We start from the raw sequence: 25,412 nt of genomic DNA on the forward strand, positions 1-25,412 counted from the left end.
GCGTAGGCTCTCTTCTACTGCCGTTCGTTATTGCTTGACCGGCTCCCCCTGGACCGGCATTGCGGACACCTGGCGCACGCTTTTGGAAAACCCCGGCCTGGTTATGGGGTATCGGGGTCGGCGATGCATCTAATTCCTGTGACGAAGAGCTTTCCGAGTACACAGGTGTAGGCGCTCTCTCGATCGCAGCGTTGGCTTGACGGGCCCTTTGCGCAGCAACCGCGCTGAGACCTAGTCAGTAGAAGTGGTAAGCAATTGATGTCCATATAAAAATCAGGAGAATCTCAACCTACGCGGCTGCAATTGTTCTGTCGCCCTTCGTTTCATCGTCTGGACCGGCCTCCCTTATGACTCCAGGGACCAGCAAATGTTAAACGAGTGTTATCTCCTTCCATCTCTCGCTGTCGACTGAATTTTGTTTCTTTTCTTTCCGTTCGTTTTTTTTTTTTTTTTTTTTTTTTTATCTTTATCTTATCAGCGTTGGATGTGGCCCGTGCTCGGCGCAAAAGGAAAAAAGTTTTAAATGAAAAAAATAAAAAATAAAAAAAGACAACCTTGAAGAAGACGAAGATACCAGAGATACCACCGTTTTGTTTATATTAGGACAAGATAAAGACCTAGGGCGACTTCTGTGTATCTTTTTTTTTACAAAACGCTGAGGCAATTCCCCCCCCAGAAGCGTGCGATTCTACGAACACTCGATATAGGAAGCTTCGAATCGGCTGTGCAAACTACAATATGAAGGCAGCGCCGTTGAGCAAAGAGACAGTCTCGGACAGCTCGAGTTCTTTAGAAAGCGAGGAGGAATCGACGTCTTCAGAGGAGCTGGAGCAACAGCAGAAGAAAAGCAAGGAACCCGTTGAATCAACGGGGGAATCGACAGAGGAAACAAGCGATTCCGGCTCGGAAGATGAATCCTCTGAAGAACAGACACCACCGCCGCCACCATCTACCAAGAAGAGAGTAACAATACAAGAAGAGTACGCAATTGGCCTGCATGAAAGCTCCATACATTGACATTCTCCCTTAGCTAACGCCTTACCATATAGAAATACGGTCAACCCGGTACCAACAAAAGCATACAAGCCTCCGCCGGGCTTCCAGTTCATGCAGAAATCATCGACCCAGCCTAGCGACATATCACAATTACTATCTAACCTCGACGGCAAGCAACTATGGCATATAACCGCCCCCATTGGCATCCCGGTGTCGTCGATAGAGAGCCTTGCCATGGATGCGATCACAAGCGGAGAGCCAGTCCTAACACACAAGGGAACAGCCTACAAACTACAAGAAAACCAACTGGGGGGTTCTGAGAAGCAGAAATCACTACTTGTGCCAGACAAAAACGGCAATGTGTACCGTCGACACAAGCTCCCGGTGTCCCGAACATACCATCTAGAGCAGGTCGTCAAGATTCCGCAGGGAGATAGTTTTCATGCCAATGGATCGGTCGACATATCGGCCTTGACGAAGAAACCGCCAAAGCAGCCTCAACATTTACAGATGCGCTACAAACCATTTGGTTCGGCAGACCAGCTTCCAGAAACAATCGGATGGAGTGACGAGGAGCCAGAGCCAGAGGCCAAGCAGTTCAAAATGCCCAAGGGAGCCGACATAGATCGCAAGGAGAAGCATAAGAAGCGGAAACAGGACGCCGTGCTTGTGCCGGACGAGGAAGAGGAAGAAGAAGACTCAAATACGAAGAAGAGCCTACCGATCCGAGAAGATGGCGAGAAAAAGAAGCAGAAGAAAGCAAAGAAAAGCAAAGAAGACAGCCCCGAAGTGCAGAAGAAGAGCAGCAAGAAACACAGAGACGAGACTGAGGAAGAGAGAAGAGCCCGCAAGGAAGAGAGGAAGAAGAAAAAACAGTCGGGATAAATCAAATGAGCCTGTAAAAAATTATAATGTAGATATAGAGGGATACCAAAGCCATGCCATGCTCCATTTCTCCGGTCCCCCAGATCTCCGACTTTTCCATAACTAGCCTCTCCTGTCTATCTTCCGCCGCTTATCAGCCCAACAACGGCTATACTCGCGAAGGGCGCAAAATAATATTCAATTATCAATTTCTAGCCCTTGCAAGCTCCGACTCCGGCGAATTTATCCATCGAACGGCCAGCGCAGGAAGAAGAAACGAAAAAAAAATAACTTAAGAGCGACCAACCAAAAACCCCACCGAACTTTTTAGTCCCGCAGAAAAAAAGAGGAAGAGAAAAAAACCAACCGCCGAAATTTCGCTTCTTTCTCTTCATCAACAAACAAATTCCCAAAGGATACAGAGCAGCTTGTTGCCTTGCCTTCTTGCTATCAAGGAATTGACCCAGAGATCTACGCTGCTGAAGACTCGTCGCCATGTCTACCTACGCTCTGTCCCAGGCTCATCGCGAGGTAAGTCGGAGCTGAGCTACCCCTCCACCAAAACGGCTGCGAACTGCGATTCTAACGACTGTCGAACAGCAAATGGAGAAGTCCCTCGTTGACTCTGATCCCGAGATCGCTGAGATCATGGTATGTCTGCTTATTCTTTATCTGCTGCCTCTGGGGATCTGTGGTTGCTGCTGGCTGGGCGAGTTACAGTAAGGGCGGCTGCTGACAGAGAGACACTACAGGAGAAAGAGATCAAGCGCCAAAGGGAGTCCATCCTGCTCATTGCCTCTGAGAATGTGACCTCACGAGCTGTCTTTGACGCTCTGGGCTCCCCCATGTCGAACAAGTACTCCGAGGGATACCCCGGAGCCCGCTACTACGGCGGCAACCAGCATATCGACGAGCTCGAGCTGACCTGCCAGCGAAGAGCCCTCAAGGCTTTCAACCTCGACCCTGAGAAATGGGGCGTCAATGTCCAGTGCCTTAGTGGAAGCCCTGCCAACTTGCAGGTCTACCAGGCTTTGATGAGACCCCATGACAGACTTATGGGCTTGGACTTGCCCCACGGTGGCCATCTGAGTCACGGTTACCAGACTCCCGCTAAGAAGTACGTGATACAGATATCCAATCAAGTTGACAAGTCGACAAAGCTCAGTTGCTAACCATCTGGTGAAATGGCAGGATCTCTGCTGTCTCTACCTACTTTGAGACCTTCCCGTACCAGGTCAACCTTGAGACTGGTATCATTGACTATGACCTCCTCGAGTCCAATGCTAAGCTCTACAGACCAAAGTGTCTTGTTGCTGGTACCTCTGCCTACTGCCGCCTCATCGACTACGCTAGAATGAGAAAGATTGCCGATGCTGTCGGTGCTTATCTCATTGTCGACATGGCCCACATCTCCGGTCTCATTGCTGCTGGTGTTATTCCATCTCCATTTGAGCACGCTGATGTTGTCACTACTACGACCCACAAGTCTCTCCGTGGACCTCGTGGAGCCATGATCTTCTTCCGCAAGGGAGTCAGAAGCACTGACAAGTCCGGAAAGGAGATCATGTACGACCTCGAGAACCCAATCAACTTCTCCGTCTTCCCCGGCCACCAAGGTGGTCCTCACAACCACACCATCACTGCTTTGGCCGTTGCCCTCAAGCAGGTTGATACCCCCGAGTTCAAGCAGTACCAGGAACTAGTCCTGAAGAACGCCAAGGCCGTCGAGGAGGAGCTCAAGAAGCTCGGCCACACTCTCGTCGCCAATGGAACCGACAGCCACATGGTCCTCCTCGACCTGCGGCCCAGAGGTCTTGACGGTGCTCGTGTCGAGGCTGTCCTCGAGCAGATCAACATCACCTGCAACAAGAACTCCATCCCCGGAGACAAGTCTGCCTTGACCCCCTGTGGTCTCAGAATCGGTGCTCCAGCCATGACTTCTCGTGGTATGGGCGAGGAAGACTTCAAGCGCATCACCCGCTACATCGACACCGCCATCAACATCTGCAAGGATGTCCAGAGCAAGTTGCCCAAGGAGGCCAACAAGCTCAAGGACTTCAAGGCCAAGGTTGCCGATGACTCGGTCAAGGAGATCGTTGAGCTCAGAAAGGAAATTGCCGAATGGGCCAGCACTTTCCCTCTCCCAGTCTAAATCGACTTATATACCTTACCCTCTCTGACCTTTTCCCCTCCTTTATTCCCCTTTCCTTGATCTCATGAGCCGGTGCATTGCTTCGAACGGAAACAGAAAGAAAAAAAAGTGGGTAAAAAAAAAGCGATGAATTTTCAACCTTTATATGCAAACACGATTTTTTTTGGGAGCGATGGCCGGTCAAAATATGTGTTATGGATCTTCAACAAGCAATCCATGGTGTTTTCGGTGGGATGATATCAACTTTCTGCTTAGTTCATGCTGGTTTTCCTTTCATTCTTGTTTATATATTTGTACATTCAACTATCTCGATGGCAACCGTGTCTCATCACCGGCTGTCCTGGTCTGAAGCTCTAGCTCGCCTATAATGCATGACTTTTTGACCACCAATCACCCCAAAGTTGACTATCTGGTAAAATTGAAAAGGGAAAGAAAAGAAATTGGTATCATGACACCGCTCATTTATCGTACAGTCCGCCATCTTTAAAACGCGAAATAAAAGCATGCCAGTCATAATCCGCCCGCAAGCTTCTCACTTCTCCCTCTGAAATCATCCAAGACACCTCTAAGCCTCCCAATCCTTTTCTCCAACATCACTATCTCCTCTTCCTGCTCGGCAATCGTCCGCTCAATATCAGGCATCTCCTCAACTGCATTTCTCGCCTTTTGAATGCGTATCTTCACCGCACTGGCTCCTGTAAGCAATGATTTTGGATCTAGTCCATCCAACGACGCGATCCCGCCGCCGGGCGTCTGCTCCGTAGATTGAGACAGGCCCGGCTCCCCCGGCTGGCCGGTAGCGAAGCTGGATGACTGGTTTGAGAGGAGACGTGCCAGCAGGGCGTGGAGGGGCGGGAGAATATCAAATGTTTGTGGAGGAGGAAACGGAGGCGCGACTGTTGGATCGGAGGAGCTTATTATTGCTTCGTCTTGCTGTGATTGTGACTGTCCCTGTGGCTGTTGGATGGACGGAGTGTTTGGATGCGTGGAGGAGACGCCGGGGGTCTTTCGCGACGGGGTTGCGCGTGACGGCGACGGCTGGACGGACATTATATTATTATCGTTAATATTATGATATTATGCAGTGTTGTCTCTCCTTGTTTATTCCGGGGAGAATGCAAGGGTGCTTGCTCTGATATCTCTGTCCAACGGGCCCCGGCTTGTTGAGAGTATTGCGGGAATTTGAAGAGATAATGACGTCGTTGCGGTTGGGATTTTTTTTTCTTCTTCTGGATTTGCGCGGAAGAAGAAACGATGTTCCGGAACGCAGCGAAAAGCCCCTCCTCCATCACTCTCGCCGTCCCCCGCCATTGAGGACTCGCTCTGGAGATTCTTGCACCTCTCGCACTGGTAACAGGCTGACAGATTTGGCTGATCGATCTACCGTCACTCAATTGTGTCTGTTCACTTCTATTAACCATGGCGAAGGTTGAAAACAAGGCGGTGTTGAGTACGTTGAATATCTACTCCGTTTGTTGATTCTCAGAGGGACGGACGCTCTATAGATGAGCACTTCTAGATGATACTATCTATTGGTAGAACTTATATACTGACTTAGTATCTAGTTGTTATCGATGGCTGGGGCATTCCAGGTCCCGATTCCCCTAAGGACGGTGATGCCATTGCCGCTGCTGAGACCCCAGTGATGTCCGGTTTCGCTCAGGAGGGATCCAAGACCGCCCAGGGATACACCGAGATTGATGCCTCTTCCACGGCCGTTGGACTTCCAGAGGGCCTCATGGGCAACAGTGAAGTCGGCCATTTGAACATCGGTGCCGGACGAGTGGTGTGGCAGGACGTTGTCCGCATTGACCAGACCTTGAAGAAGGGTCAGTTAGGCAAGGTCGAGAACATCGTCAAGTCGTTCGAGAATGCAAAGAATGGAAACGGGAGACTTCATCTGCTTGGGCTTATCTCTGATGGTGGAGTGCATTCTCACATTAACCATTTGTTTGGTTTGCTTCAGGTAGCAAAGGAGATGGGCGTGCCAAAGGTTTTCATCCACTTCTTCGGCGATGGAAGAGACACAGACCCAAAGAGTGCAGCTGGATACATGGAACAACTGCTGCAGAAGACCCAAGAGCTAGGTGTAGGTGAACTAGCTACCGTCGTTGGCCGATACTATGCCATGGATCGTGATAAGCGATGGGACCGCATCGAGATCGCCATGAAGGGTATTGTCACTGGGGAGGGTGAGGAGAGTCATGACGCTGTCAAGACGATCAAGGAGAGGTACGAAAAGGGTGAAAACGACGAGTTCTTAAAGCCAATCATCTTCGGTGGCCAGGAACGCAGAGTCCAAGGTAAGCAACCCCTGCCAACACTCCGCAAGCTTCTTGAGGTTCAACCAGGTCGCTGATTGTGATAAACGTAGACAATGATACCCTCTTCTTCTTCAACTACCGCTCAGACCGTGTCAGAGAAATCACACAGCTCCTAGGAGATGTGGATCGGTCTCCAAAGCCAGACTTCCCTTACCCAAAAAACATCTCCATCACCACCATGACCAGATACAAGACCGACTATACCTTCCCAATTGCTTTTGCCCCCCAACACATGGGTAACGTCCTTGCCGAGTGGTTGAGCAAGAAGCAGCTTAAGCAGTGCCACATTGCTGAGACTGAGAAGTATGCCCACGTCACCTTCTTCTTCAACGGAGGTGTTGAGAAGCAATTCGAAGGCGAAGACAGAGAGATGATTCCCTCTCCCAAGGTTGCAACCTATGATCTCGACCCTAAGATGAGCGCAAAGCCAGTTGGAGAGAAGCTTGCGGAAAGAATCGCCGACGGCAAGTATGAGTTCTTGATGAACAACTTTGCTCCACCGGACATGGTTGGCCATACCGGTGTCTATGAAGCCGCTATTCAGGGTGTGGCTGCCACTGATGCTGCTATCGGATGCGTCTATGAAGCCTGCAAGAAGCATGGATACATCCTATTTGTCACTGCTGACCACGGGTGAGTGTTTTTTCAAGTGTAGGAGCCTGTGCACTGTGGTTATCGTCAAACTAATATTTCCTTCTAGAAACGCCGAGGAAATGAAGAACGCAGACGGAACTCCCAAGACTTCTCATACCACTAACTTCGTTCCATTCGTCATGGCAAACGCTCCTGAAGGTTGGAGTTTGAAGAAGTCAGGGGGCGTTCTCGGTGATGTTGCTCCCACAGTTCTTGCGGCCATGGGTATTGAGCAGCCAGAGGAAATGGATGGCACTAGCTTGCTTGTCAAGGCATAAATGGATAGATAGTAAATACCTATCTCTAGAATTAGAGTGTGTAAAATGGAGGTCGTTTGGATAAGGTTGTAAATATAGGAAGAACATGTTGATGCATTCATAGAATGATGTCCTAGAGTGCGTAGGATTCAAGTTCGTGTGTTCTAAAGAGAGAAGAGAAATATTAATTATGTTTTTGATTGTATGATTTTTGTGCTCAATAGTTAATGATTAACTCGGTAGCGCCAGATCTGACTAGCAAGAGCAGGGGTAGTCGCCGCGTTCAATGACGGTTTCCGTCTAGCTAGTGCTTGACTATGGGTATATTGACAGCCCTGGCTTATTTCCTATTCCTGATAGAGAGACATGGAGAAACTCTCATGGGTAGGACTCGGTATTCATCTCCTGGTTGCCTGAGTAGTTCGGCGGTAGGTAATTGGAATAATCATCGTTACTCTCAAAGTATCAAATGCATAACTGTGATTGTTCTCAGGCAGCTACAGGAGCTCCACCAGGCTGTGGTTGCTGCAATTGCGACTGTAGCTGAATGATCTATTTTATAGAGATGAGCCATGGTTTCAGGAAAGCTCGAGAAAAGAAATACGAGCAACATACCTCTCCCCTCTTATTATCACTCTTCTCCTGTATCTCGGTGATCTGCTTCTCGATTCGTTTGCTGTCGATAGAATAATCAGTATCGCAGTCCAGGATAGCCACACCTGCTTGGTAAAACAGCTTCACTGTACATTTCCTTCTCTATAAAATCGAGACGGCCTTCGACAGCCATGACAGCCTCTGTCTTGTCCTGCTTCAAAAGCACTGGTCCAACGAGTTTATATATGTTCGCATCATCGTCGAGCGTTTTGAACTCCTAGCCAGCGTCCAATCATCAGCAATGGCATCTTTCCCACTCCTACAGCATAACGTCTCACCTTCTGCACACTCGTATTCTCCTGCTGCTGGGCTTCAAGTTTTTCTCGAGCTGCGATAGCTTCTTCGAGCTCTGTAAATATCGAGGGGCAGATGTTAGCGGGGGGTGTCTTTAATTAACCATCCAGCTTGGGGGTTGGAGATAGTCGCAGGAGGCTGACCGGTCTGAAGCTTCTGATACTCTTCACTGAGAGCCTGAAGCTGCTTCTGGGCGTCTGCCATGTTTGAAATCGGTCTTCTTCAGCGTTGGAAGGGATTGCAATTGTTTGAATGTGCCTGCTGCGTCGTTGTCGCCCCGTTGGCCGTTTTTCTTATCTAATCGCAGATCTGAGTCGCTCGCCCAGCAACCCAAAAAGAAAAAGGCTTAAAAGTCGAAGCTGGGGTCAGTCCAAACAACAACGGAGGCAACATCGATATTTTGCGGATTTTAGGCTGCCACTTTTCACCTACAGACGAACAGACGATCGTTTCTTATTGCAGAGATCAACGATATGCATACTACCCCAGAGATACTCTAAAAAAATCCCCCCGTTTCCCTGTCAAAGCCCTATTCGAAAGTACCACCATTTGGACCCAACACCAAACGCCTATCGCCCCCCCTCATTCAAGGCTGTTTTGATAGCGTTGCCAACGGACTGAGCAGTGCTGCGATCTTTTCTTTGGTTCTTTTTGTCAGACTACACATCTAGAAGAGTGGACACCATGAGTAACACCGATTTCCTCGGCCGGGCGATCGACACCGTGAAGAGCGCGATTGAACTTGATAATGCGGGCGACTATGAGAAAGCATACCAGACATACTACTCGGCTCTCGAGCTGTTCATGCTCGCTCTAAAATGGGAGAAAAACCCCAAGTCGAAGGAGATGATCCGGGCAAAGACCGGAGAATACATGGAGAGGGCAGAGAAATTAAAGAACCACCTTGCGGGACTGGATAATCGGAAGAAACCCAGTGCAGTTGGGGCAAATGGGAAGATTGCACATGGCAGCGGGAAAGGAGGGTGAGTTTGGATTCCGTATCTTCTGTATCAGCTTAAAATTGTCCTCTAACGTGGATTTCTCTATTTCCAGCAAAGGTGACGATGACGATGAGGACGCCGAGTCGAAAAAGCTCCGTGGAGCTTTGGCAGGGGCTATATTAACGGACAAGCCCAACGTAAGGTGGGAAGACGTTGCTGGTCTGCAAGGCGCAAAAGAAGCTCTCCAAGAAGCCGTCATACTACCTATCAAATTCCCGTCACTCTTTACAGGGAACCGCCAACCCTGGAAGGGCATTCTGCTTTATGGACCGCCTGGGACAGGTAAATCCTATCTGGCCAAAGCAGTGGCCACAGAGGCAAAGAGCACATTTTTCAGTGTGAGCAGTAGTGACCTTGTCTCGAAGTGGATGGGAGAGAGTGAGAGGTTAGTTCCCAGGCATGATCTCGGATATGATACAATGGACACTCACTAATATATAATTATAATTAGGCTTGTTAAGCAACTCTTCAATATGGCTCGAGAAAATAAACCTGCCATCGTTTTCATTGACGAGATAGACGCCCTTTGTGGCACCCGTGGTGAAGGAGAACCAGATGCGTCACGCCGTATCAAAACCGAGCTTCTCGTCCAAATGGACGGTGTTGGCAAGGATTCAAGCGGAGTGTTGATCCTTGGAGCGACGAATATTCCCTGGCAGCTAGACTCGGCAATTCGACGACGTTTCCAGCGAAGAGTCTATATAAGTCTGCCAGATATGGCTGCACGGATGAAAATGTTCAAAATAAGTATAGGCAGTACACCGTGCGAGTTGACGGTTCCTGATTACCGAACTCTCGCGGAACTAACCGAAGGCTACTCGGGAAGTGATATAAACATTGCGGTTCAGGACGCGCTCATGCAACCTGTCCGCAAGATCCAATCCGCCACTCATTATAAAAAGGTGCGTAGGATCCCCTTAACTAACGATTTAGTTTCTTTCACATTTTCCACGGCTAATCTTATATATAGGTAATGGTGGATGGAGTGCAAAAAGTTACTCCATGCTCTCCAGGCGATCAGGGGGCCATGGAAATGACCTGGGTGGATGTAAACCCAGATGAGCTCCTTGAGCCTCCGCTTGTTCTCAAAGACTTTGTTAAGGCTGTCAAGGGATCTCGACCGACTGTTAGCCCCGAAGACCTTGCCAAAAGTGCAGAGTGGACCGCTTTGTTTGGAAGCGAGGGCGCTTAGTTTCCTACTGCCTCGCGTTCACAACAAGCTCCAGTTATCTATTGCGCTCTCCTCATGCGCGTATTTTCCCTTACAGTTGGGATATCATGTTGAAAGACTTCCTAGTTACCCCCAGTCATTGTCGTATTAGCGAACGGAGTAATGAACCAATTATCAGATTAAGCCGCAAAAATTACTCATAGCCAGTTTTGATATACAACTTGCCAAACAACGCAGCCTATTGCCTCATATAAACAGATTCCTATACCCAGACGCCGGAACCAAACACCGGATTTTGCCTCCTCCTGCAGAGGAAATGAACGCTATCAACCTAATTAACAATAGAGAAGTATTTAATCAATACGACCCAGAGAAACAGCAAAAAGATCCATTAATCGTTGATAAAGAAATCTTCTGCGATATGTACCTCATCTCTGCAGTGCTCTTCCGTGTTTTCTGTGCTGGTCTTTCTTGGCTCTCTTGACCAGATCTCCTATTTGTGAGTTCTTCTTCCATTCGATTGTCACTCTCTTTGCTCGGGCGATGAACAGTGCGACTGAAATACCAGCTCTGAATTTCTGGATAGGACTCAGTTGCTCGGTGGCTTCAGATACCACTATACCCATATTAGCTATCATCTGGCGCTCTATTTGGGCACTGCTCAAACAATGTTAGCTTGGAACTATCATGTCACCGCTGGTGAAGAAAAGACACATACCACGTAGTTCTAATCCTCTCTTGTTCTCTGTACTGCGATACTTCCTTGTACCAGGCAAGGTCTCTACGGAACTGCTCTGCTCGGATCAAACGTACTTGATTCCAGAGAAGCTCCATTCGCAGAACCTCCAATTCCCTGTCATGTCGACTCTTCTGTTTTTCCAATTGCTTCGACATCTCTTGAATAGCTTTGGGATGGCGGTCTTGCAGTAACCGTATCCTACGATCCGCTGCGTTGAGGTTCTTAAGAGCAGTAGATCGCTCCCCACGTATTCGTTGGATGTCACCTTCGAGCTCACGAATGCGGGCTTCACGTCTCGATAACTTGGCCGCGATGGATTCTGGATCGAACGTAGAAAGATCAAGTACTTCACTAAAGTTCTGGCTCTCCTCGTTGGCAGAATACCTTTGCTGTTCAAGTTCACGGTTTTTGGCCTTTAGTTCCTTCAAGGCTTTGTGAGCTTCAATATTTTGAGCACGGAGATTTCGCAATTCTTCCTCGAGCCGTGAAGCGGGGGAAGAGGGAATCGGAGAGCTGCCTTCATATTTCGCAACCTGAAGATCATGGTTCTCTTTTTCTAAATCAGTGATACGAGTCTTGAGCAGTCGAATAGATGATTTCAAGTCTGATTCTCGCTGGAGGATAATTCTCTCACGCTCCCGAGTTTCGGCTAGGCATTGGCGGAATATTGACGCATCAGCATGTTCGGGGGGAGACGCAGGCTCCGGTGGCACAGGGTTATGAAGATGAGCTTCAAGCTCCTTGAGGCGAGCTTCAAGTCGAGTAGTCTTGCTCCTATATGAAAGAAGCTCGCGATCTTTCTTATCATCAGCCATAAATAACTTGTCTTGTAATCGGCTGATTTCTGCAGCCAGGCGCTCCTCCTCTGCCGCAGCACGGACAAGCTCATTGTCTACCTCATTCTGAAGGGCATCTTTGGCTTCCTGCAATGAAATTTTCTCAGTGTTTAGCCGAATAACGTCTCGTTCTAGACGTAACTTTGCCTTCTTCAACTCCAGTTTTTCATGATCTACTCGAGTTGCATCGCCGACATGGTCATATTGAGCAAGTTCATCTTGGAGGCCATCCCTCTCAGCTTCTACCTCAGCAAGGGTAACTCGGAGTTCATTGAGCGCCGATTTCGTGGCAGTAAGTTCTTCTCTAAGGACCTGCTTCTCCTGTGCAATACTCTGTAGGTGGCCGCCAGTGTCTAAGCTGCCAGCCTTCCGTTGAGCCAAAGCATACTGTTGCTCTTCTTCCAAGCTGGCCTGCAGGACAATAATTTCGTCTTCCAAACCCTGAACTTTTTCCTTGAGGGTTTGTTCTTCACGCCGGCTGACTCTGAGCTGTTCCTTCAGGGAGAGTAGCTCAGATCGTTGAGTTTCGGATGCCTCCCTTCTAGATGAAATGTCATCATTGAGCTCTTTTATCTGACGAGTGAGGAGTTCTTCCTGTTGGAGACGACGTTGTTTCTCGCTGTCAATGATGTCTTGCAATCTCTTCTCCCGCCCAGACTTTGTCGTTTCCATTTGTTGAAGACTGTCAACTGTTCGTTTATGTGCCTCAGCTTGTTGCAGTGCCCGGTCCCGTTCCAGCTCTAGTGATCGCTTGATGTTTTCCCATTTGTCCAAGTCCGAATTGAATAACGAGTCCTTCTTGTCTACCTCACGACGAAGTGTCGTAATCTGCAAGTTTAGTCGATCAATCTCATCTTTGTGGCGGTTTCTCATTTCTTCCAACGTATTCAGCGATTCTTGTCGTTCAGCTGCAGCGTCTTCCTCCAGCTCGGCAATAGCCCTCTTTGCTCGATCCAGATCCCCCTGAAGGGCTTTTGATTCGTTTGTTAAAGCATCGTGCCTGGTTTGAAGCAGGGTCTTTGTTTCTCCTTTGTGTTGTAATTCATCCTCAAGAGCCTGAAGGCGAGCTAAAGTGGACTTCTGGTCACGAATTGCAATTGCTTTCTCATGACGAGCCTGCTCAAGCTCGTGCTGCAGATCAGATTTGGCAGATGAAAGCTCCTGCTTAAGATCTTCGATCCGCTCTTGCAATCTATTTTCAGAATGCATTTTATCCTCAATATTTCCTTGACAACCGGCATGTTCTTTCTGAAGGAAGATCAGTTCGCGTTCTGTCGACGAGTTCTCTTGCCTGAGGTCCTTGATTTGCTCCTGTAAGCGGTGTTCGAACTGTGCTTTATCCTCCAGTTTTTCTTGGAGGGTGGCATATTGCTGTCGAACAGTGGTAAGCTCGGACTCCAGTTTATTTGCTCTCTCCTCCAATTGACGAGTCAGCCCTGAAGCAGAAATGGATTTATTCGCCATCTCGTCTTGAAGTTCTCTCAAGTCTTCGACAGCTTGTTCTTTTTCCTGGAGAGCTTGCTCGCAAGCCGTTTCGGCATCTTCGGTCTCAGTCCTTGCTCGCTCAAGGCTATCCTGAAGATCTTCAATTTTGCTTCTGGCATCTTCAAGCTCTGTCTCCAAATCGGCCATATTGGCGTTTTCATCAGCATGTTTAGATTGAAGATTGTCAATCTCTTCCTCCTTTTCCTCAATGCGCCTGTCTTTTTCTCGAATGGTATATTCCAACTCATTAATTTCTTCCCTTAGGTTGGCAGCCTCCTCCGCCCGTTTGGATTCCACTGATCTTAATTGTTCCTGAAGATCCGCTATATCCGCGTCTTTGGACTCCATTTCTTGACGCATCCATTTTATTGTTTCCTGAGATGTGCCGTCGGACTGTTTTGAAGTCAGCTTCGCACGGAGCTCCTGGAGCTGAAGCTGACAGGATTCCAGGTCACGTTCAGCATGGATAAGGCTCTTTTTGCATCGATGCAAATCCCTTTGTACGGTGAGCTTCGACACTTTCAGTTCCGTATTTTCTTTTAGGGCGGCTTGGTTCAACTCAGGCCCGGCCTTTCGTAGCTGTTCCTCCAAATAATGTATTTTCAACTTGAGTCCAAAATTCTCCTTATCAAACTTGTTGATAATCTGTAAAGAAGAAATGTTAGTACAGATTCTTCCACCTACATAGCAGCCGTCTATGTTCATGGAAAGGGCAAGATGAGAATCCGTACATTTTCTTGTTCCCTCAAAGTCATATTCTGTCCATCACAAATTACCCCACCCGCGCCATCTCTCTGGGGGAGTGTAGGTAATGGGGTACTCTGACCGCTGCTTGGTGCACCCTGAGGCACAGGAGTTGCATCATAGGCGGAGCTATTCATGGAAGCTCCTTCGTATATATTGCTTTCATCTATTTTCGATAGCGCGGGCGTGGCCGGCACACCTCGAGCGCGATCACCACCAGTTCGCAAGAAGTTATTCTTCGTAACGCTATTCATGAGGGGAGTAAACTCCCCCTTGGGTAATGCTGAATTGGGCAATGTTCGTTTATCGAGTCTGGCTGATTTAAGAATTTGGCTTGCTCGAGGGGTTCGAAGTGAGACTCTGCGTTGTCGATTGCGCGAATCGGATGTTTCACGTAATATATCGTGATCTTTCGTTGGCGATACAAACGAATTCTCAACTGAGTCCAGTGCAGAAAGGTTATGGCGTGTTGCGCTTCGCTGTCCCTGGCTGATAAAGGTCGCGTTTCCATCCACTTCGGTGCGTGGAGTGTCGATATAGGGAAATGCCATGTTGACAGCTCGGGGTACTAACTAGCGCGCTTAGACCTGTAAATCATTAGCCGGTCGGCCACGCGACACTTGATCTTATATTAAAGATAACCAAGTTGGAACACCATCGTGGAATCGAAAAAGGGATCAAAAGCCGAACCGTGAATTTTTTGGCGAGTTTGTGACGTTGTTTACATATAGCTCTTTTTGGTTTAGCGTCATACTTATGGATTTATATAATCCCGAAGGCTCCGATGAGGTCATCAAAACTCTAAAATATCCCAAAAAAAAAAAAAAGAAAAGAAAGAAAAGCGACCAAAAAATATAGAGAAAAGACGAGATGTAATAGACACACAAGAGACTCGAAGACGACTTGAGCGACAGAGGGAGTACGAGATATGGCCGGTCCTACTGAAGAAGACATTGCGTGGTTCCGGTCTACGTTCCGACCGATTCCTAAACCTCAGCTCCCCGATGACTGTGTGGAGTACTCGCTGTACTGGATTCCGGTGACCAGCACTCCCGCAGGAGATGTGGACTCAACAGATTCAACCCGAAATTTTCTGGTTGAAGTGCAGAAGTACGCGTCGGGATTAGTGAAACAGTATTTGCAGAACTACATATGGCAGAGAGATAATTTTAAGCTGGAACTTACAAAGGAGGATGGTAATTTCGTTTTATTTCTCTCCTCCGGTTTAATACAATTTTCTATACCATACTAACCGGTATGTCAATCATCTAGGCATACATTTACTTCGCGGAAGAACCGAATATGGAGATTCAATCGAAGATGAATGGGTCATTGTATATCTCCTTCGCGAGGTTTCACGAAAGTTTGATGACATCTGGGTGAAGGTAACAGATAGTGATGGTGAATTTTTACTAGTAGAGGCCGCGGCAGCATTACCTGCTTGGTTAGAGCCTGAAATAGCAGATAACCGGGTAAGGCAAACAGCGTCAACTTCTAAATGGATTTGTATATTCATACATGCTAATCCTTGATTTAGGTCTGGATCAACAAGGGAGAACTAGTCATCATTAAGCCTGGAGCGCCCACAACTGCTATGGAAAAAAAGAAAGGCAATGTTGAGAAGCTGACTTTCCGCAACGCGAGGGACATCGTCACCACTGAGCCCAAACGGTTGATGCGGTCACCCACAATTGAGGAAGAGGCCTTTTATAGACTCCGGAACTACCCAAATCAAATTGAGAATAACCTGCATTCCTCTCTGGTTACCATTCCGCGAAAGATCGCGCATTTACTACGGACTAGGCCGGGGTATATATCTTCGGCTATAGAAGCCTTTTATCTCCGGGACCCTATTTCACTTCGGCCGTTACAGGGCAAAGATTCAAATAATTTAGTATTTGAACCTACAGATTTTGTCACAGTCAGTGTCAAGTTCACAAAGGTTGGGTTTGCCCAGTTGAAAAGTCAGGATTTTCCAGCACCAGCAAAATGGAAGGGACGTGTTCCCACAACCAAAAACTCAAAGGATTCTGAGCGTGCCGATATGGGAATGAAACTGGCTTGCGGCTTTGAAATGCTCTTATCTGACCCCCAGAACCGTGATAAACAATATGTGCGGGAAATGAAACTTATTCTCGAAGATGTTGACACAGGGGAAGAGGCCCTTCCTACGGATACGGAAATAAAAACTTGGGATATGGTAGATGATGATGAATCGTGGCTTGACATTGGCTTCGAAGACCTTGAAAGTGAGCTAAAAGGAAGAGGTAGTGGGGAAAAGGCGAAAAGGGGTGGTGACTTCGGTGACAAAGCTGCACAAGAAAATTTGCAAAGAATAGTCTCAAAGTTTGAGGAATTTCTAAATGATGATACCGCCGGTTACGATGGAGCAGGGCTTATTAACGAATTCGGATCAGATGACAGTGAGGGTGACACTGACGAGGAGTTCAGCAGCGACGGTGAGGATAAGGAGGCTTCATTTGATGAGGAGGAATTTTCAAGAATGATGAAGGAGATGATGGGCATGCCAACTGCCTCGAACAAGGGGTCCTCATTCAGGCCCAAACGCATCCAAGATCTTGACGGGGGATCCAGTGATGGTAACGATGATTCAGGCGAAATCGAAGATATGTCTAAGAAGATGGAAGCGGAATTACGGCAAGCCGGGTTTTTTGATCAATTCAACTCCAGGAAGGCTGCCAAGGGGAAAGCTCCTATAAAGGGCAATGAGGATAGTAGCGTCCATCAAGATGAGAGTGATGATGAGGATGATCTTGACGAGAACGAAATCGACATCAACCTGGCAAGGAATCTACTCGAGAGTCTTGGAAGTCAGGGTGGCTCGTCTGGCCCTGGAAGCAATATGTTGGGTATGATGGGGATGAAAATACCCAAAGGCGACCGGAAATGATATGAGCACTTATGTGTAAGTGTATAACCCTGCGATTGCTCTTGCAAAGATTGATGGCTGGAGGGCCTATTAATCGTTTCCCAACAAATATGGAAACCTAAGCCCGGCACCAAATATCCTTGAGGTTCTACACACGGTTTCCTACTGCTATCCCTTCAACCTCGGATATGAACACTATCTTCTGCAGAAAATTGATACCCCTATGCACCCGGAATACCCTGAAACTTGAATAGCTACCGGTGGCTCATATTTCTGCCCATCGGCCGTATGAGTGCCGGACATGTTGCGTGTATCACTTTGTTAGGCGCTGAATCACCTGACTTTCAGGTATTGACAGGCCTGGAGTGGTCGAATGCCAGCCAATAAATGGCCATTCATATTCCGTGTTTGATGCTAATACTGGGTATAATGTGGCTGGAGGACTCAGATAAAGACACAAGCATTTGTTCGGAGCTATGGAGAAGATCCTATGTATGAAGAGAACTTGCATAAGAGTAGGCCATATTCCTGCCCAACAAACTCCTCACCCAGTCGCCAGCCTTTCCACTTCGACATAACTGGGGATTCCTACCCGCTAGTATAGCGCCCACTATATTGCAGTCCATCAGATAGGCCCTGTTGCTATGTACCCAAAACCACAGTATACTATGATATACTATTATGACGAGGGTGCCTTTTCCAAAAAGTACAACACATACCCTTGAGGCTTGGATCAAACGCCGCGTATATATGGGTAGCTGTTCATCTTTCTAACGGCTTAATATTGAATTCTCCCCAGCTTTTGGACTTGGGCAAGTGCTTGTCTGCGTCTCCCATTGCCTAGTTCGCTATAAATACCCCGTATAGTTAGCAGTCAGTGGAAGGAAAGCCTATGAATGGCATGAGGTCCAAATGCTAGCCTAAGCAACTCCCTAGATCGGCTCAGATGACTGTGAAGATGGAATGCCTACAAGCTGCTTTTCATGTCGAGCTTCCGTGTCAACGTTGAGTGGAAATAGCATATTAAAGGCAGTTTTACTCCACCCGTAGGCGTACCACCTGCTATGTGTCTTCCCGTGCTATGCTTACCCCTCCCTGGCCGGTGATCTGTCCCAGTCCATACCGCTACTGACGTTGGCCCGCCAATACAAGGCGCCGGACATGGTGTTGTTAGGCAGCCAGCCGCAAGCCAGGCTCATGCGACCAGCGCCAAGACGTGATGACTAAGCGCGACTCATGACGTCTGTCCTCTTCCAGTTGCAAAAAGACTTTTCCAACTTCAACTCTTTCTCAACGTCCACTTTCGCCTTGATCCGCCATAATAATTGCACAGGCTGCAGCACCAGCGGCTCTCCAACTATAAAGGAGGGCGGGATACAACCGAAACTCCCTTGCGGAGATCACGCCGGGAAACACTGCAAGTACAGGCCAAAACCCCGGGGAAAGCGCCCTCTCTTCCGCTCTTGCTCAGCCTGCAATCATCTGGTGGCCAGGCTTCCCTATTCTCCTGCATCTGTTGACATGATATAATTTCCTCCTGTCTTCTGTTAGCTGCCGACTCATTTATACATCAGTTCTACTCAGCGTCCTTAAAAGGCAAGGGAGTTTTATTATCTCACCTTTCAACTGACATCGCTCTTCAAATATGGCTACTCCTGCACAATGTTATTTTTGCTTCGAAACGCTAGCAGCCTCTTTTGATGGAGGTAAACCTCCAAAGCTCTCTGTAGTAGAAGAGTTATGGGCAGAGTTTGAAACTGCAAAGGCTCTTACTTTACGTGCAGCAGACAATGAAGACTTGGAGGGAGGAGACTCTGTTGAACCTCCTGTAGACACTGATGGTCAAGAGCCGCAGGATGATATGGACAAAGGACAACCATGCTCGAGCACCTTACAGCCACCTAGTATTCGCCGTCTTCAAAGTGCGGCTTCGTCGGGTTCCTCCAGTGTATCGACCTCAACACCACCAGCACTATCTACCAGTTCTTCTCGCTCCGCACTGACGAGCAATACTTCTATATCTTCTAGCCCTAGCCCTAATACTTCATCTATCTTTTCTCCGCCCAAACCGAGCTACAGCGAGACCCTTCGCAGTACCCCTCCGGATGCATCATACCCACTCTTTGTGACTTGGAACACCGTCTCCAGGAGTGGCCATAAGTCCCTTCGGGGCTGTATTGGCACTTTTGATGCCCAGGAGCTTAGCTCTGGTCTGAAATCATATGCGTTGACATCGTATGGAACCACGTACAAGGAAAGTCTACTTAAAAATATAACATGCTAACTCACAACCATCTAGGGCATTTGGAGACACTAGGTTTTCCCCGATACCATTACAGCTTCTTCCCTCTCTTTCCTGCTCTCTTACTCTTCTCTCAAACTTTGAGACTTGTTCTCATGCGCTTGACTGGGAGCTAGGGACGCATGGGATCCGCATATCGTTTGTTCACAGGGGCAGGCGATACGGGGCCACATACCTTCCAGACGTTGCCATCGATCAGGGGTGGACGAAGGAGGAGACCGTTGAGAGCCTGATGAGAAAGGCAGGCTGGGAAGGAGCCTCGAGTGCTGGCAGTGTCACTCGTCGGTTCCTCCGGTCCGGGAGCTCTAGCGGTGGGAACCCAGACAGGCCTTGGGAAGGCATGTCTGAATTTAAGACAGTCAGATACCAAGGTCTCAAAGCCAGTGCATCATATTCTGAATGGCAAGAGTGGAGAAAGTGGGTTGAATCTTCTCCTGACCATTTAGCTACCTTAGAGGCGTCACGTTAGGAGGGTGATGAATGGGTGTTTTCAAAGGACAACTATATACTTTATGACTTTATCCTAATTATACGAAGTATGGCAATAACAATTTTCTATTAAAGCCCCGGACTCACTCTTTCATGGTCATAAAAGTATTATTTCGGGCAACTAACTGGCCAAGCAAGAAATTCGTTGTTGCTTACCACGATGTGAACACGGCACTCCGCATTTCCGTGACCCCCTGGCCATGCTGTTTTATGCTGACAAGCTTCGCCAACGAGAAGATGAAGTCTCAGAGAATCAACGCCATGTACTCAGTAGAATCCCTTGTAAACTGGTCCAGCACCAACTCTCCGCCGTTACATTCACCCTAATATACTAACCGTGGCATAAGAAACGTCAGCCAATCGATTGTAGGCATAACCGACACATAATTTCATATTCTCTCGTTCTCTCAATGGTGTCGTGTGAGGGGTTATTTGAAAGCTTGGGGTACTTTTAATCTCACCATCTTCCCCCAGATAGGTATTCTTCTCCGTGTGGTACTTAATCTACTCGTTATGAAGCTATTTATAACTACCCAGTGGGCCAGCAGACTAACTACTGATCTCTGCAGCAAGGCAGACAAAAAGTACATGTCTGGGAGGTGCTTTAATTACTCCGTACAGTGCGATTTGTTGAGGCTCGTAACAACCTGGCAGGTAGAGCTGAAAGGCTCAAGCCATCCCCATAAAATGAGAAAAGAGGGCTTATTGATTGCTGGGCAAACGTGGTCGATGGCCCCCTACTGGTGATATTCCAGCATAATACGAACGATCGCCGTGGGCCTCCATAACTTGTTACTTGCCAACGAACTAAACAGTACACTAACTACATAGTTAACTAGTTAACGAGTGAGTTAAATGAAACCATGTTCAGCCTTGAGCCTCAACTGCTGGTCTATGGGGTATCGAGTACTCCAGAGTTCATACGCTGTATGTCACCCTTGTTCTACAACTCCCCTCCCCCTTGCTGATGATTCTGAAGACAATGAGCTCGTCAATTATGCGAATAGCACCCAGCGGAGATTCTCCGGAAATATCTTAAAAATACTCAGAAATACCAACATCCAGTGCAGAACGCTATGGACACGAGAAAAGTGGATCGCCAGGAGACCTGGAGAGAATTACCGCGTGCAAATTCTAATATTAGAAAACTCCGCGATTTCCGGCTGGTCAGGTCAGTGATGAAGATATACGGAGTGTCATTCTTGCACTCTCTGGATATCTTCTAGTCCAGGGAAGGAAAATGCCAAACAAAGCGCACGGGAGTATACGAGTCAGATCTCCATTCGGGAGTGCATTTTCGAATCCTTCAATCATAACACCTGAATCTAACCCATCGCGTCGTCCATTGCTGTGATATCCCGCCTGCATGTCTCCTTGCAGAGCGGAATTCAGGCGTCCTACGCTAATAGTAGTACTTGTTCTCGTGTTTGAAAGGCAATGTGCATATGAAGTCGGGAGCAAGCAGGCTATACGATATTTAATAGTTAAGTAACGGCAGGGATCTACCGGCTATCACCCAAGCTTCAGCTTCTTGTCAAGAGTGTGAAACTTGGCTGTTCGTTGAGTGGAACGTACCAATGAATGGGCTTCCCAGTCCTCTCCCAGCAGCATGAGAGACGACATGATGCCCGTATAACCCGGACCGCAGTCAAAGACGAATAGTAGGGCAAAAAGAAAGGTAGGGGACCCGAAGTGAAATATATAAAGGAGCAGGTTCACCCCGTTCATCTGCTTCTTTCCACCAGACCAACAACATAAATCGAAAAGCCCAACAATTTGAAACCAGCTAAATCCTTTCGATCAGAAAATATGAAGGTGAACTTCATCTTTCTTGGTGATTATATCCCACGCACTGACTTGGGTTCATTATAGCTCACTACCGTCTTCGCTCTCGTTGCCTTTGTGCCTGCCTGCCTTGCAGCTGCAACTGGTGCTGAAAGTCCTGTAAGTAAGGTGGTCCATAATATATCATTGGATGTTTTGCTAACAAACGGGTGGGTGTTTATAGCTTGAGAAGAGAGCCTGTCGCCCAAGCAATTGTCTATGCAACGGAATTCAGGGACAGTTCTGCGGCAACGAGAGAGTCAACCCTGCCTGCACTAACGGTCATGTTTTTGAATGTGCTAAGAAAACCGGCAAGGCCTGCGACTATGGTGTCAGAACCTCTTGTCGCAAGTGTGGAAAGCTCAGCTGCTAGGCGTTGGATGTATATAGGCCTCATGTGTCTGGTTGAGCAGAGCCAGAGGGTGTGAAACCCTTGCTAATCCTGTTTATTTTGATAGCCAAATGGATCAAGTTTTCCAGCATGCTCTGACAGTTCAAGCAGAAGTGTAAGAGTGGGTCAGTGCTTTAAGAATATAGCAGTACGACGTAATAGTTATCCATATTATCGATGAATGTTAGACCCATCCCTTGAGGCCATAAGCATAATTGCGGTATGGAAGTGCTAAGGAGTTTGCTAGGCCAACTCCTGCCTCCGTGTAAGAAACGGCAGATAATTACGAGTAACAAACTTTGGGGAATAAATCCGTAAGAAGGCAGAGCTATAGGGCTTATCAGTTATGTGCACTGAAAGCAAAAGCTCGTTTGATTCCACGGTTAGGGGAGGCTATGGGTATCATGATAAGGTGAACGAGGCCGACTGAGCAGAAATCATAACCCCAAGGGGAACTAGAACTAGCCATCTTGACCAGGTGACAGCATGAATAGCAATTGCTAACTGCATACGGGACAGTTGTGGTCAGCTGGGTATGGCACTACGCCCGCCGGATTGGGATGTTCCAGCTCTGCCAAAGATTTACTGTTGGTTTAAACTCGAGAGAATACCTACCTCTAACTAGTTAGTTAGTTAGTATCAGAAAGGAGGATGATGATATTGAGGATCTATCAAATGTGCTAAGAAAGGTGTAGCGAGATAGGATGACTAATACAAAAACTGACAGTTTGTTAGTTAACTAGTAACCCACGCGAATGCGAAACACCACGTGACACGCAACCTAGGGTAGGTTCCATGGCCCCCGGCTCGAGCCGCAACCACCTTTTGGCTCTCGAAATCTAAAGGTGTTACTTGTGGTCTCTTCAGCTTCATATTATCATCTATGTAAGCGTATACAATATACTACAATGCCAGTACAATGTATTTCCTCTCACTCCTCCACTTTAGCAATAGCTAGATATACTGCCAATTCCAAGTTGTAGTTGGCTTAGAGGCTGATTTGAGCGTTGTTCTAAGTTTACGCTTCCTTGCCGTCCAAGTTAGTTATCTCGCTAACTACTAGTTAGACTAACTGTATATTGCTTGTCTCGATATGCATAATACCGTCTCTAGGAGTTGAGTTTCATTAGAACAAGGCATTTCAACCAGCGGCATATGGAGTTACACTTGATCTTTCGAATATATATCTATTGCGGGTTGGAAGCTACTAAGGTGAATCTTGCGCGTATTAGACCTGTAGTTAGCTAGCTAAGACCTATTCTTCTTATCCAATGGCAGCTAAATAATAACTCCGAGGGCTACTGTTACCTAGCTGTGTGTAGCCCCTGCACAAAGATTAGAAGAAGGAAAAATTAATTACCATTGTTAGTTATTTTACCGCCGTCCAGCAGCAGACTGGTTCCACAACCCTGTAACCACGTTTTTAACTCTCTTCTCTTGTTCTCTGATCTGCTCCTCAGTCTGGCCCCTAGCGTTTCCCCTACTATCAATCTCCATATGGCCATCGTGACCTCCGTTCTCGGGCGTAACCTGATCGCCATTGACCCTTTCTGGTCTTGGATCAATGCTCATTGCACCGTCCATCATCAAGCCGCCGCCTTCTCTCAACTTGTTGATAGCACGAACGGTATCAATGGCCTTGTGCAATGTACGCCGGGCATTGAAGTTCTTCTTGACAACTGGTAGGAGGTCCTCACCAGTACCAGTTTTTCCAGTGGCTTCGGGGTTCAATGGATCGGCTGGAGGGTTAATCCAAGGGTGCTGTAGGGCTTCATGAGAGGTAATACGAGCAAGAGGGTCAGTTGTAAGGCATCGATTAATGAACTCGCACGCAGTGGGAGATACATTGCGCCAGTAGTCTTCTGGAGTGAATGAGTAATCGGCTACCAAAATGGCCTGCATCTCTTCAACGTTGGAGTCACGGTCAAAAGGCATATAACCACAGAGGAGGAAGTAAGTGATAACTCCAATAGCCCAGATATCCCTGCAAATAGTGACACATTAGCAATCTGAGTTAGCGTATTAGAGAACACATTCTGTTCTTACACAGGCTTTCCATGTCCACTCTTTTTGAAAATCTCTGGGGCCATGTACCCTGGGGTGCCGCATGTGGTTGTCAAGACATGGAACTGCTCTTCATCCATTATCCTCGAAAGTCCAAAATCGGCGATTAGAAGGTCGGCATTATCTTCTGGTGTACGGAACAGGAGATTCTCTGGTTTTAAGTCCCTGTGGACTATTCCATGATCGTGAAGGTATGCTACCGCGGATAGTGTTGCACGGATAAGGTCAGCTGCATCGGACTCGTAGTAGCTTCCTTTTCGGCAAATTCTATCGAACAGTTCTCCTCCCAAGGCTAGGTCTGTGACGAGGTACACTGTACATTATTGAGTTAAGAATGGTTCCCTACCATTAGGCTTTGATAGTGTACGTACGATTGTTCATGGTCTCGAAATAGTCCACCAGGGTAAGGATATTCTGGTGTCCCATAGACACCCTCTTCAGTACGGCAATCTCATTTCGAACCTTTGGTTAATGAACCAGTCAGCTCCTCTGGAATAGAGCCAAAGAACAGTATTTTTGACCGTGAACAACTACGTACCATGTGCTCTCGTCCAGTCATCAACCGTTTATTGATAACTTTTGCAGCGTAATACCGGCCAGTATCAATGTGGACACACTCTTTCACGACAGAATAAGACCCAGCTCCTAGTGTCTTCCCTGTTTTATACCTGCATGGCTGGACTTCGGTTTTCGGCCTGCTTGCCTCTGGGTGGCCCTGAGCAGCCATTGGGCCAGGATGTCGATTGAAACTTGCTGAGAGTACGGCGTAAGAGGGAACCGAGAGCTGGATATTCGCTTTATAGAGGGTTTATAGTCGGTGAGATTTGGCCCTTGCCTGACACTCGGCTTCCTAGCGAAGGAGTAGTTGTACTCCGTAGGGGAGGTGTGATCGCAGGCGGGGTAAGTTAACGACCAACCCAGGAGTATTTCCCACAAGCAAAACCAACAATAAAGACGGGAATCTGTCTATAGCTTTAAGAAAATCGCAGCCTGCGCAGTCGAATAATAGGGGAGTATAAGATAAAGCCGACCTGTTAAGGGTTGGTGGACTCAAAAGTGGTTCGACAAGTTGGAAGTTGTCGCGGCGGAGTTTTGCCCCACGCCATTTTGGGACAAGCCTCGGACAGGCTAAAAAGGGGAAAAGGAGACGACTCTCGATTTGTACCTTATACAACATACATATATACTCCCGTATAGCATAGCCCAGTGATATACCTTGAATGTGACGAGGAATGCAGGGGTGATAGATAAAGGCAAAACAGTTAAACCCCTTTTCCACATCTCCTTGCCTCCGTGAACGCC

General features: G+C 47.6%; 10 protein-coding genes across 10 annotated transcripts; 6 read left to right on the forward strand and 4 right to left on the reverse strand.

The window, feature by feature from the left end:
- Positions 1 to 738: 738 nt before the first annotated feature.
- ARB_01164 (uncharacterized protein) lies at positions 739 to 1,881 on the forward strand (the record flags this gene model as incomplete). The annotated part of the gene is made up of 2 exons (XM_003012505.1): positions 739 to 980; positions 1,050 to 1,881. The coding sequence occupies 2 exons, from the start codon at positions 739 to 741 to the stop codon at positions 1,879 to 1,881; spliced, it is 1,074 nt and encodes a 357-aa protein (XP_003012551.1).
- Positions 1,882 to 2,355: 474 nt separating this feature from the next.
- ARB_01165 (uncharacterized protein) lies at positions 2,356 to 4,012 on the forward strand (the record flags this gene model as incomplete). The annotated part of the gene is made up of 4 exons (XM_003012506.1): positions 2,356 to 2,391; positions 2,461 to 2,511; positions 2,613 to 2,977; positions 3,052 to 4,012. The coding sequence occupies 4 exons, from the start codon at positions 2,356 to 2,358 to the stop codon at positions 4,010 to 4,012; spliced, it is 1,413 nt and encodes a 470-aa protein (XP_003012552.1).
- Positions 4,013 to 4,522: 510 nt separating this feature from the next.
- On the reverse strand, positions 4,523 to 5,062 carry ARB_01166 (uncharacterized protein; the record flags this gene model as incomplete). Its single annotated transcript, XM_003012507.1, has 1 exon — positions 4,523 to 5,062. The coding sequence occupies one exon, from the start codon at positions 5,060 to 5,062 to the stop codon at positions 4,523 to 4,525; it is 540 nt and encodes a 179-aa protein (XP_003012553.1).
- A 369-nt stretch (positions 5,063 to 5,431) lies between these two features.
- Positions 5,432 to 7,247, forward strand: ARB_01167 (uncharacterized protein; the record flags this gene model as incomplete). Its single annotated transcript, XM_003012508.1, has 4 exons — positions 5,432 to 5,462; positions 5,578 to 6,315; positions 6,387 to 6,969; positions 7,037 to 7,247. 4 exons carry the CDS (start codon positions 5,432 to 5,434, stop codon positions 7,245 to 7,247), a joined length of 1,563 nt encoding a protein of 520 aa, XP_003012554.1.
- Positions 7,248 to 7,715: 468 nt separating this feature from the next.
- On the reverse strand, positions 7,716 to 8,378 carry ARB_01168 (uncharacterized protein; the record flags this gene model as incomplete). Its single annotated transcript, XM_003012509.1, has 5 exons — positions 7,716 to 7,778; positions 7,842 to 7,902; positions 7,946 to 8,097; positions 8,159 to 8,229; positions 8,318 to 8,378. 5 exons carry the CDS (start codon positions 8,376 to 8,378, stop codon positions 7,716 to 7,718), a joined length of 408 nt encoding a protein of 135 aa, XP_003012555.1.
- Positions 8,379 to 8,858: 480 nt separating this feature from the next.
- On the forward strand, positions 8,859 to 10,367 carry ARB_01169 (uncharacterized protein; the record flags this gene model as incomplete). The annotated part of the gene is made up of 4 exons (XM_003012510.1): positions 8,859 to 9,157; positions 9,228 to 9,560; positions 9,627 to 10,077; positions 10,146 to 10,367. The coding sequence occupies 4 exons, from the start codon at positions 8,859 to 8,861 to the stop codon at positions 10,365 to 10,367; spliced, it is 1,305 nt and encodes a 434-aa protein (XP_003012556.1).
- Positions 10,368 to 10,774: 407 nt separating this feature from the next.
- ARB_01170 (spindle-pole body protein (Pcp1), putative) lies at positions 10,775 to 14,701 on the reverse strand (the record flags this gene model as incomplete). The annotated part of the gene is made up of 3 exons (XM_003012511.1): positions 10,775 to 11,003; positions 11,065 to 14,051; positions 14,183 to 14,701. The coding sequence occupies 3 exons, from the start codon at positions 14,699 to 14,701 to the stop codon at positions 10,775 to 10,777; spliced, it is 3,735 nt and encodes a 1,244-aa protein (XP_003012557.1).
- Positions 14,702 to 15,078: 377 nt separating this feature from the next.
- Positions 15,079 to 17,061, forward strand: ARB_01171 (uncharacterized protein; the record flags this gene model as incomplete). Its single annotated transcript, XM_003012512.1, has 3 exons — positions 15,079 to 15,346; positions 15,423 to 15,622; positions 15,688 to 17,061. The coding sequence occupies 3 exons, from the start codon at positions 15,079 to 15,081 to the stop codon at positions 17,059 to 17,061; spliced, it is 1,842 nt and encodes a 613-aa protein (XP_003012558.1).
- A 1,624-nt stretch (positions 17,062 to 18,685) lies between these two features.
- ARB_01172 (uncharacterized protein) lies at positions 18,686 to 19,811 on the forward strand (the record flags this gene model as incomplete). Its single annotated transcript, XM_003012513.1, has 2 exons — positions 18,686 to 19,275; positions 19,340 to 19,811. 2 exons carry the CDS (start codon positions 18,686 to 18,688, stop codon positions 19,809 to 19,811), a joined length of 1,062 nt encoding a protein of 353 aa, XP_003012559.1.
- A 3,609-nt stretch (positions 19,812 to 23,420) lies between these two features.
- On the reverse strand, positions 23,421 to 24,837 carry ARB_01173 (uncharacterized protein; the record flags this gene model as incomplete). The annotated part of the gene is made up of 4 exons (XM_003012514.1): positions 23,421 to 24,030; positions 24,093 to 24,423; positions 24,482 to 24,524; positions 24,649 to 24,837. 4 exons carry the CDS (start codon positions 24,835 to 24,837, stop codon positions 23,421 to 23,423), a joined length of 1,173 nt encoding a protein of 390 aa, XP_003012560.1.
- Positions 24,838 to 25,412: the final 575 nt, after the last annotated feature.

The sequence above is a fragment of the Trichophyton benhamiae genome, assembly GCF_000151125.1.
Source record: "Trichophyton benhamiae CBS 112371 chromosome Unknown Abenha-F-W-21b08.fp109, whole genome shotgun sequence".
NCBI lineage: Eukaryota > Fungi > Ascomycota > Eurotiomycetes > Onygenales > Arthrodermataceae > Trichophyton > Trichophyton benhamiae.